The following is an 11,294-nucleotide window of genomic DNA, read 5'->3' on the forward strand; positions in this document are numbered from 1 at the left end:
AGCTCACCTGTAACTAAGAGTTCGGCTGTGCTTGTGGCTTGTCCAGCACCGTTGGTGGCTCTGACAGAAAATCGTCCGCTGTGCGCGGCGGTCACAGCAGGAATCCTCAGAACAGCGCGGCCATCGCTGAACGAGATCTGAACGCCGGGCAGAGCGGCAGCAGAAAGTACCTGGCCATCACGGAACCAGCTCACCTCAGGAACTGGAGAACCTGCAAAGAGATGCATGAGACTCTGTCGGAGAACCCACAAACCAACATGCACCAAAGGATCCGGGACTAAGACCTGAGCCACAAAGTCAGTGCTTTCAGTAAAACAGTGAGATTTTAATGCATGAAACAAAAATGTGAAAGGAAAAGCAAACGACGAACGAGTGGGAGAAACTTTATTAAGAGTTTAGCAAATTTTCATGTTCAACTTTTTATTTGAAATTTAAAAAAATCATCTTTAAGATTAACGTTGTTCACATGAGGTTTTCAAATTGTTTAAAAATATAGAAACTGAAAATGTGACATTTATTTAGCTAAAGTAGAAATTAAACATTTTAAAACTGGGTGGATGGATTCAAAAATACAATTACTGTTTAAAATATACGAGAGCTTTAAAGGAAATAAGAACTAAGATCAATACAACAAAGAGTAATTCTTTTGAATCATGAGACCGTCAGTGAGATGAAGTCAGAGCAGAAAAACGTCACTATCAGGTTTGTTTTACCTGGTTAATCATGAAAGAATCAAGACTAAACTTCAGAAGCTTCATATGTTTCCTTCATGTGGCTTCATCGTTACCTAGCTCGACCTGCAGAGCCGTCCCTGTGTGACTGATTGCACCAGTCTGTCAGGAGAATAAAGGACGGCTGCTCTTATACTCACTGGTTAAACTTAGAACAAATGACATTTCTCCTTTTAAGTCAAGCAATCATTGGGTCAAAGCAACAAGAAGCAGACTGTTCTCCCCTCAAACACTGCCACCAATAGCAAGCAGCAATGCAGCAACCATCTCAGCTCCCTGTGGTTTGGGCTGTTTGGACTTAAAACAGAAAACTGAGGGAGAAAGGCTGAAGAGCCAATCAGGAGCTGTCTGTGTAAATGTTGGCACATGCTTCCCCTGAGTTCCTGAAAGGGAAAGGCATCTGCTGAAATTCTGTCAGCTTTATTTTTATCACAGGCATTGACTCCAACCTTCCAAATGTCAGAATGTCCCTGAAAGCAGCAGCAGCCTGTAAAAGCCTCGCTCGCCACGAGAAAAGAAAGAAAGGTGACGAGAACATTTACCCCTCAAAAGTCCATCATTTCTCTCTATAAATACAAAGAGTCCAGATATGAATGTTGCACAGTCTGCAGTGAACCTCTGTACCAGCTGCATGGCTTCAATGTCTAATAGTTTTTATATGAACTTTAACATTATTTCTCTCCTTTCTAACTAATGAAGTCAAACATCTGCTCATTCTTTGTATCTCCAGTGTAAATACAACAGTGTCAAACATCGTCCTCTGCAGAACGTCACCATCACACGTTTCTCTTACCACTAACTTGAGCCTCGAACGTGGCGGCACTACCCTCCAGTGCCACGACGCTCTGTAGCGGCTGCGTGAACGTCGGCGCTTGAGTTGACATGATGATCGGCACCCTGGAACACAAACGAGGTGATCAGCCCAGAATAAAGAAAACAGCAGCAGGCTTTGGTTTCATTGGCAGAGAAACTGACAGATCAGCAGCAGGTGGAGCTAATTCTCCACCTGCTGCCACTAAACCAGTGCAGGAGTAGAGCAGCCACTAACAGCTGCAGATACAAACAAACCTGCAGCCTTTTTAATACGAATGAAAAAATCATCAGATTTTCACTTTATTGTTTCAGTCATTGCAGGACAAAAACGAGATTACAACATGTTTTTACAAATATGTAGATTTTATGGCTGCATGAGATCAATGCAGTGAGATGAAAGATGAATAAGTGCTGCCAGGCTGAGGATGCAGACTGGGTCAAAAGGTGTGGAGAACTGTGGGTGTAGCTGGGTGTAGCTGGGCGTGCAGAGCAGCGGAGGAACCAGAGTGGAACCTAATCTGAGCAAATACAGAGAGACGTGAGAGCAGAACAGCCAATCGGACGGCCTCAGGCTGGAGGCCGAGGTGGTGGAGCAGCAGATGGAGGCGAAGCTGCAGACGGAGGTGGAGCATTGTGGATGCTTCTTCTCATAATGTTGTTTCTCCAGAAAACTTCAATGATTCAGTTTCAGTTTAGCTGCTGTGTTATTTGTTGCAACCTGTGTTTACTAGTTTATTCGAATCCGTATTTTAACTTTATCTTCTGTGATCAAATTTAAAACTAATAAAACAAGTTTTATGTTAAATACTCGTTTTGTCAAATTTTACTTTCATTGAGATAAAATAAATGATTCATTCAGTCATTTCTTTCTTCTAGTGCTGATCGCTCATCCTATTCTTTATATCACTTCCTGTTTCCCACGCTGATGCTGACATCATCACGCTGCCTGCCTTCTGTGAACCAATCAGCTTCCATTCTCTGCTTTAAATCACAAACACGTGTTTTTCTGCTGCTTTTCTTGCTGTGTGATACATTTCTTTCCTGATAATGTACAAATGTCTCTGATATCCTACATGTGCATATCCAGATTGTTCGTTTGAACCTTTAGATTTCTTTAGTCTTCACACTGGACAGTCCACAGGTGAGTAAATGGTTGTGACGTGCACTTGGGTATGTTGGCTGTTATATTCTCTGTTCTCTCAGTCCTTTGATTGGCCGTGTTGTTGTGATGTCATAGCTTTGTGACGATGCTAAGGTGTAGCTGATCCCCCGCTGGGATGGTGCTGTAGATCCTGTGTTTATAGATGTAACCAACATATAACAGAAACACTTTTCTGATGTTAGTCGTTGTTTGCAAAGGTTGAAGAACATTCGTACACTTTCAGCTCCGTCCATCGGTCCACAGAGCCCGTCTGTGTCACAGGGCGAGAAAGCTCTGTCGCGTTAGAACCACAAAGGAAATGAGAACCTGTGAAAGCCCATCGAGACGGTCACCGACGCAGCAGCTACTGCGACTCATGCAGCACGCTCTGGGTGGAGACGTGTTAGATAACCACTGTGTGAAAGAGTCACTGACCAATCATGTGGCTGAAGTGACTCCTGTGAGGACGCCTCATCAGTCCTTCAGCAGGATGATGTAACAGTCAGGCAGAGCTGCTTCCTCTTAACAGTGAAACTGGTTTAATGATAACTAAGTACCGTCTGCGTGAGCACGCCGATGAACAAGCTGCGCGCTCACAGCAGTGTTCAAACGATCAGAGACGCTGACAAAGGGTTTCAAAGGCTCATCAGCGGCAGCATTAACTGACTATTATGATCTAAACACTGCACAAACTGGGAGTCCCCGTGCTGATAAACAGCTTAGGATAAACTATAGTATAGTTTATCCTAAGCTGCTGTAAATAACAGAGCAGAAGAAGAAATCCAGTTTTTACACTGAGGTGACCCAAACTCTGAGCTCTGCATTCAGAGTTGCACCTGCATGTCGTGCTTGCCTGGGTTGGTAGGAACACAGGATGCATTTGACTAATTGATGAAGTGATTAACTCTACTCGGGTTTGTGTTGAGGGACACATTTACATGTAGTTAAAAGCAGCTGGATGGAAATGTGCTGAGTGTCTCTGCAGCTTCACTCAGAGGTTTGAGTTTCAGAGCTGTGAGACAGGTGAGACGGACGGCGGCTATAAATGTCTGACGGGCGGCAGCAGCTGCAGGTTTGCACTTTTACAAAGAACATTTATGCTGCCGCTGACACAGAGATGAACAACATGACTCTGATTAGCATGCTGGAAAAAAACAAACTGATTTTAAATAGAAATAAAAGTTTCCCTGAAAATACAAAGTCTGATGAAAAACTCAAATGTGTTCTGGTGTGAACTGTTAAAGGTCCACTGACCAAACACTGATCATGTCCACTCTGCTGTGACCTCAGTGTGGACGTGGACCAGTTTGTCTTCATTGATATAAACAAATTCAATTCAACTTTATTTATACAGCACCAATCACAACAGCATTCAGCTGAAGGTGCTTCATACTGTAAACTCATCCATCATCTTCAACATTTAATTAGCTGTTTCCAAGTAATTATAACCATCAATCATCAGATCAGATCTAAAGCTGAGTCTGCTGTTTTAACTCTTTGGTTCCTGATTTTACTGCAGACTAAAAACCATAATAATAATAATAATAATAACAACGACGCATGTTATTAGTCAGTGCAGTGATGCAGTGGATCTTCTCACAGGTTCGTGATCTTTAAATAAATGGAGCTCGTTGTTGTTTCCACTTCATGTGACACAAACTCTTACAGGTGAAATGTGCTGTGGAGTGTTTTTATCCACCACATTGTTATTTAGACATGATTCTGTGTTTATGTTGATTTTGTTCTAAAATCTCTTCGTGGCAGAATTTGGACTGAAATGTTGATTAACACAAATCTTTGATTTTGCTGTGAAATCTTTTCAGACGAGTCACTGTGGGTTTTCCACGTTTGTCTCCACTCATGTTCTTATTTCAAGTTTCTTTCTCTCTGCACTCTGGTTTCATGTTGCTGACAAATAACCACGTTACATATTATTGAAGCGTTAAATTAAATGGTTCTGATTGTTGATTATTCGCTGTGGTTTTTGTAAAAAACAGAAACAAAGATGTTGTGCTTTCAAAAGCTTTTTCTGCCGTAATTAATTAAAAACATCTTTTGTTTTGTTTTTTTATTTTGTTACAATTTTATGAATTTAAAATTTAAAACCTCAATTTTCTCATCATAAAATGGAACCACATAACGTGTTGGTTATAATTATAAGTGTGATGAAATTAGTCAGTTTATTGATATTATGAGACTAAAGCTCGGGTAACATAAAGTCATTTTTATACTTTTTTGGCACAAACAGGCTTCCATACTTATCTGAGAATCAAACAGTCAATAAAGCTTTGATTCAAAGACAACTCCCATTGAAACCTTATAATGTGAGGAATAAATGAAATCTTTCACCTGTAAAAGCAGCTTAATGACACTTCATGTAAATGTGACGATCAGATCAAAGACACGAACAAACATGAAGCCGTTTAAACGTCGTTCCTTTTGTGTCCACGATGCAGCTGCAGTAATCCTGGTTTAACGCTGGCTGCAGTCTAGCGTGCAGCTGTTTCTGCTGTCAGACAGTTATTTAAAAACCTTTACTGTCACATGGTTAACATCTCGAGTGTGACGTCGCATTTATTGACTTTGGACGCTCAATCACAGAAACCCTGTAAAAACGTACAGCTGGAGTCTGAGGACGAGTGTGAAGCTCCTTAAAGTAAGACTAAAAATCCTCCAGTGCTGTGAATCTGAAGTCTGTGGAAACAGGCTGAACCACTCTCACACCTCTTTAAGGAGCTGGTGATCAATAATCAGTTACTGGTGATTGATTTGTTCCTGCTCTCTGACTGTGACACTGAACGCCTCGCTGGGACAGCTGCTGCTCTTTTTCAGCGCTGTCAGCTGATTTCAGGCAGAGTTGTGAGTCTCTCACCTTCTCTGTGAACTTTCAGCACCTGATCAGCTGATCGCAGCCTTATCAACAATCAATACGAACACTTCGCTTCATCATAAGCCAAACAGGATCAGACCTGATAAACTCAGCCCATATTTACAGATCGAGCTGAGCGACAGATAAGGCAGTGGCCAAAAATATCCACCACCCCCTCCCCAACCTCGAGCAGCTTGATTGACAGACAGCATGTGGCGCATAGCTGGGGGTGAAGTGATAGCCCTGCTGCTGATTCCCTTAAAAAGCCATCAGCCGCCCAGCTGACAGTCCACTCTCATGCTATCAGCAGCTATTCTTGGCCTTCCTGGGGTCAGTGCACAGCCCGCTGAATACGGCCAACCTGCAATCTGCACCCGAAAAACATCAAACCAACACAAAACCCAAACACAGTTCACCCAAACCCCGAGCCCTGACCCCCCAATCGCCGTAAACCCCACGAGTCAGCATCATTAGGGGACCGGCGAGTACTCACTTGTATCACAAGAGTGCCTGAAATGATGGGACGGAGCCCGTCAGAGCAACGAGCAACGGTCTCCTTATCCAGGAAGGTTTTTCCAGAAAAATCCAAGATGAGAACGGTCGAGCCTCGAAATATCCCCCGAAAAAAAACAAAACTACACAGAATAGAGGCCGTGTAGTTTTGCTTTCCCTCCTCGCAATCCCTCCACCCGAGGCGAGGTTGGGAATGCTCAAACTGCTCAGGAGGGCCCAGATGGTGCTTTAGGGTTTTATACCAGGGGGACAACCTGCATCATCAGAGCACCGACGCTCCCCATTGGCTGCTGAAACACTCAGGGGGCATGATGGGACATAGCAGCCATTTATGCACCCTGCAGCCTGTGAGGCTGCCCACCCCGATCCTCTGATTCGGATCAGGCTAAGAGTGTGTGACGGCAGCTCGTTCACACACACCTGAACCTCTGTGTTTTAAAGGAATTGCAGAGAACAAGTTCTTCTGCAGACCCAGAGTCACTGAGAACTGCTGAGCAAAAGGAGGCAGAGGCTGTTCCTGTCAGTCAAAGCCCCCCTCCCACCGGCCGGCTGTTACAACACCCCAACAAACCCACGCTTCATATCTCAGGAGTCAGCGGAGCTCCTGGGGCTCATCCTGTGGATCAGAACCTTTCTGCTGCTTCATGGTTTGGTAGCAGAGTTTAGTAATGCAGCTGTCAGTCGTCCATCATTGTCCTAGCTTGACCTGGAGGTCAGTTAAGTCCACTAATGTAAGAAGTGATTTCGGTGACAGCACATTGTGTAAGTTGTGTATTGTTGCTCTTTATAGACACTTTCTGTTTGTCTGGATCAGTTTTCATGAAAATTTGGTTGCACCTAAATATTATTTACATTTTTTTTCAACATTTTGCTTTTTGACTTGTTGATTCCTGAAGGTAAAATCTGCCTTACTGAACTGTACACCTGAAGAGTGTCATGAGTCTCAATCTTGGTGAGTTTTTCTTGCTTTTATCAATCAGGTCATCCAGTGACAGATGGAAGCAGTGCTGGAATCTACTGCAGGAATGTCTTAAAGACATAAAGACCTGGATGGCCGCTAACTTTCTGCTTCTTAATTCAGATAAAACTGAGGTTATTGTACTCGGCCCTGAAAAGCCTAGAAATATGGTATCTAAGCAGATTCTTACTCTGGATGGCATTACCTTGGCCTCCAGTAACACTGTGAGGAACCTTGGAGTCATGTTTGACCAGGACATGTCCTTCAACGCACATATTAAACAAATATGTAAGACTGCTTTCTTCCATTTGTGCAACATCTCTAAAGTTAGAAATATCCTGTCTCAGAGTGACGCTGAAAAACTAGTTCATGCATTTATTACTTCCAGGCTGGACGACTGTAATTCATTATTATCAGGAAGTCCTAAAAACTCCCTGAAAAGCCTTCAGCTGATCCAAAATGCTGCAGCAAGAGTCCTGACAGGGACTAGAAAGAGAGAGCAGATTTCTCCTGTTTTGGCTTCCTGTTAAATCCAGAATTCAAAATCCTGCTCCTCACATACAAGGTCTTAAATAATCAGGCCCCATCTTATCTTAATGACCTTGTGGTACCATATCACCCTATTAGAGCACTTCGCTCTCGCTCTGCAGGCCTACTTGTTGTTCCTAGAGTATTTAAAAGTAGAATGGGAGGCAGAGCCTTCAGTTTTCAGGCCCCTCTTCTGTGGAACCAGCTTCCAGTTTGGATTCAGGAGACAGACACTATCTCTACTTTCAAGATTAGGCTTCAAACTTTCCTTTTTGCTAAAGCATATAGTTAGGGCTGGACCAGGTGACCCTGAATCCTCCCTTAGTTATGCTGCAATAGACGTAGGCTGCTGATTCCCATGATGCACTGGGTGTTTCTGCTTCACTCACCTTTCTGTACTTAATCATTAGTTGTTAAGCTCCGGCTCTCTTCCACAGCATGTCTTTTTCCCGTCTTCCTCCCCCTTACCCCAACCAGTCGCGGCCCCTCCCTGTAAGGACAAACTGGTTTAGTTGCTGCTGTTTCACACGTGCTTGTTTCTTGTTAAACATCTTCCTGTGGAGGATTACATGTTTGTGTTTCCACCAATCACAGTTAAGCTCAGATGTGAAGCAGCCCTCACTCGTCTTCACATTAAAGGTGCCTGAAGTGACGCAGCTGTTGTCAGTGGTGTGAAAGCCTCAGCAGGTCGATGGTGTGCAGGACTCATCGTCTGTGGCTGAAACAGACTCACACTGCGGTACTTTATTCACAGCTGTGATCTTGAATGTGTTTCTATTGTAATTCTATTTTTAGTCACAGATGTGAGCGAGCGTAGTGAGAGTTCCCGTGTCTGCCTGGCTGGGCCGTCTGTCGGCTAAAAACAAGCTTCTTCACAGGAAGTTAGCCGGGACTGAGGAAACTATAAATCACAACAACAACGGAAGACTGGGAAGTGTTATTGGTTTAGTAAAATGTACTAAATTAAACACATAAATGAGGAAAGCTGAGACTGACTGCAGGAGGCTCCAGGCCTCATGAAACACGTCCTTACATATAGGCAGTTCATCACGGCTGCTCACAGATCTACTGTTAGAGGAGACGTGGTTAGTGACGGCACAGGAGGAGCTTCCAGTGGTTTAAGAAATACTTATTTCATGTTGTAATTCAGGCAGTTACCAGTTAAGGATTTTGTGATCTAAACTGAGGACTAATTTTGCCATATGAAGCCTTTTAAATGAAAATAAAGATACTTTGTCACAGGACTGACAGGTCAGTACAAAACTGGACTCAGCAGGTAGGTTTACAATATATTTATTAGTTAAACTGGAAATCGTGACAAGGCAACAAAACATAGAGCTTGTTGTGGCCTGGGTAACGTGGCTCGGTGGACGTGGATCTAAAAACAGGGAACGGGCGCAGAGATGCAGACTGGAACGGGACAGTTAAGGAGTCACATTGTAGGAGGAGGAAATGATGGGAGAGGGGTGACGTGATCCGGAGTGAGCTGAGCGGTGTGGAAAGGCGGTGTGACCTGCGATCCGGACGTTCCTGCAGGACGGCAGGCAGGTGAGACACAGAGTGATTTCCCAAATGGAGAGACAAATGTCAGCGTGAGGCTTAAATCACTCTCTTGATGGCCTGCCATCAGCTCCAGCTGTGAGGAAGTGGAGGAGGACGTGGCCCCGCCCAGGGACGGATACCAGGTAGGCTCGGGAGCCTGATGGAAAGTTCCAGCCACAGACCCGGACCATGACCCGAAGACTGCAACAGAAAAACGACAGAGACAAAACGCAAAGAGACAAAGAACACACAAACATTCACTGCCAGGTGCAAACGTAGCCCATGTGAGGTTTGCAGAGCACTGAAACGTAGGAAGGACCAGAGTGTGAGCTCGTTAGAGGGATAAGACACACGGGCTGCTTATTCAAGTATGAAAAAGGTTCTCACAGGACAGCAGTGAATATTCCACCAACAAGTGTAAGCACCACAAACAAAGAGACGTTTTCCTCTGGTTTGGACTCTGTTAGCTTTAATCGGACGAACCAGGATCCAGTCAGGTTGTTCCAGCGTCACACAGGTCACCTTCTCCTTCAGCGAACACTGAGCAGCTCCTCGGGGTAACGAGGTGTTCAGGTTAAGAGGTTCATCATCAACGATGGTGATTTTTCATTTTTATCTTTGTTTGTTTTTGTATAAACAATGAAAGGTGGTGGATTAGCCAACTGGTCATGATCAACTCTGGGCTGGACCAATCACAACACATCCGTATGTAGGTGAAAGGGAAGCGATTCGTGCCGGACTTCAGCTGGAATGAAACAAAGACACAAAGCTGCAGTTATTCTGTGTCTTTGCTGCCCAGCTGCCTCTTCTCCTCTCATTCTCCCCCCTCCCTCTCCTGTTGCTACTTCAATCATGATCAATGATCAGCTGATGGTGATCGGGTGGTCAAGGCGCGGACTCCCTCCTGAAGTGAGCTACTTTTTAATATCTGAAACTTTTTAAATATCTGAAACCGGTTGCTACTGTTGACCGTACATCGAAAGCTTTGAAATGAATTCTAGCCTCTGTGTCTGATGACTGGCTGCTAACATTAGCTTCTTTGTTCAAATATTATCTATGTTAGCTATGGCCTCCACAGTCACCTGACCTGATCCCAGTGGAGATGGTTTGGGATGAGATGGAGCGCAGAGTGAAGTTAATGGACCAACAAGTGCTCAGCATCTCTGGGAACTCCGTCCAGGCTGTTGGAAACCATTTCAGGAGACGACCTCACGGAGCTGATGGAGAAGAAGAGCGAGCAAAGCAGGGATCAAAGTAAAGGGGGCTGTTACAAAGAAGCTAAAATATAAATCATGATTTGAGTTATTTTGTGTTTACTACATGATTCCTACATAATGTGTTCATTGATATTGTTGATGGTGATGGAAATAAAGAAAAAACATTATGTGAGAAGGTGACTGACTATGCTGGATATTACAAGTTATTTTCATGGAGGAGGATATTTTCAGCTAGTAGCTGCTTCAGATTAGTTGTACCTGGGCAACGTCAATGTTTTAATGTCAGCATCCTCACTTCTGATGTTAACTTGAAATATATGCACCTCTTATTTTCTGATGAGAGAAGTGTGGAGCTGAAGGTTATCAGCTTGCTAATGCTCCATTCCTAATGTGTGAAATGACCTGCAAATGCTGTGCTGAGACACTTAATGTCTGAATGTTAATCTCACTGTAACATTATCATTTGTGAATGTCAGAAGCAGCTAATACTAACCTACTAACATTTGTAATTAGGCAGTTGCTGTTTTTGCAACTACCTTGCTATAAGTAGTTAAACTTGGCAGTTAATGTAATCCTGACTGACGCCGAGCATGTAATGCTGATTTCTGTGTCTGAAATATCTATTGTCATGTACCAGTAAGTGAGTAAAACTACCAGTTGAATAAACCCAGCTACACTGAATTAGATTCAGCTAAATTAACGAGTACTGACCGCCTAACCTAACCTAACCTTAGCGTTTAAAAATACATGATTGAATGGGTAAAGTGAAAGTCTGAGGCTGTGCTGCTGCTGCTGATCCATTTCTGTCTCTGCGGCTCAGATATCATCAAAACTAAATGTGTTTAGACCCTGGAGCCATTAGAACTGCTCAGAGCAACAGCGCCTTCTAAAGGCGCTCAGGAGTACTGCAACAAACCCACACTATCTGCATTCACTGATGTAAAGCAAACGTATACACAGTCTGATTTTTACTTTTCTTTAT

General features: G+C 43.7%; 1 protein-coding gene across 1 annotated transcript in view; it reads right to left on the reverse strand.

Moving 5' to 3' along the window:
* Positions 1 to 6,264, reverse strand: part of LOC147312152 (titin-like) — a 175,449-nt gene extending 169,185 nt beyond the window's left edge. The window contains exons 1-3 of the mRNA XM_086267313.1: positions 6,048 to 6,264; positions 1,525 to 1,628; positions 8 to 211 (exon numbers count right to left, since the gene is read on the reverse strand). Of these exons, the coding sequence (XP_086123439.1) occupies positions 8 to 211; positions 1,525 to 1,615 (295 nt within the window). The 5' untranslated portion in view covers positions 1,616 to 1,628; positions 6,048 to 6,264. The remainder of the gene's footprint in view (positions 1 to 7; positions 212 to 1,524; positions 1,629 to 6,047) is intronic.
* Positions 6,265 to 11,294: the final 5,030 nt, after the last annotated feature.

This window comes from Aulonocara sp. 'chitande type north' Nkhata Bay, linkage group LG16 (assembly GCF_057382095.1).
Source record: "Aulonocara sp. 'chitande type north' Nkhata Bay isolate Kocher_YH1m ecotype deep benthic linkage group LG16, A_spYH_male_GT1.1, whole genome shotgun sequence".
NCBI lineage: Eukaryota > Metazoa > Chordata > Actinopteri > Cichliformes > Cichlidae > Aulonocara > Aulonocara sp. 'chitande type north' Nkhata Bay.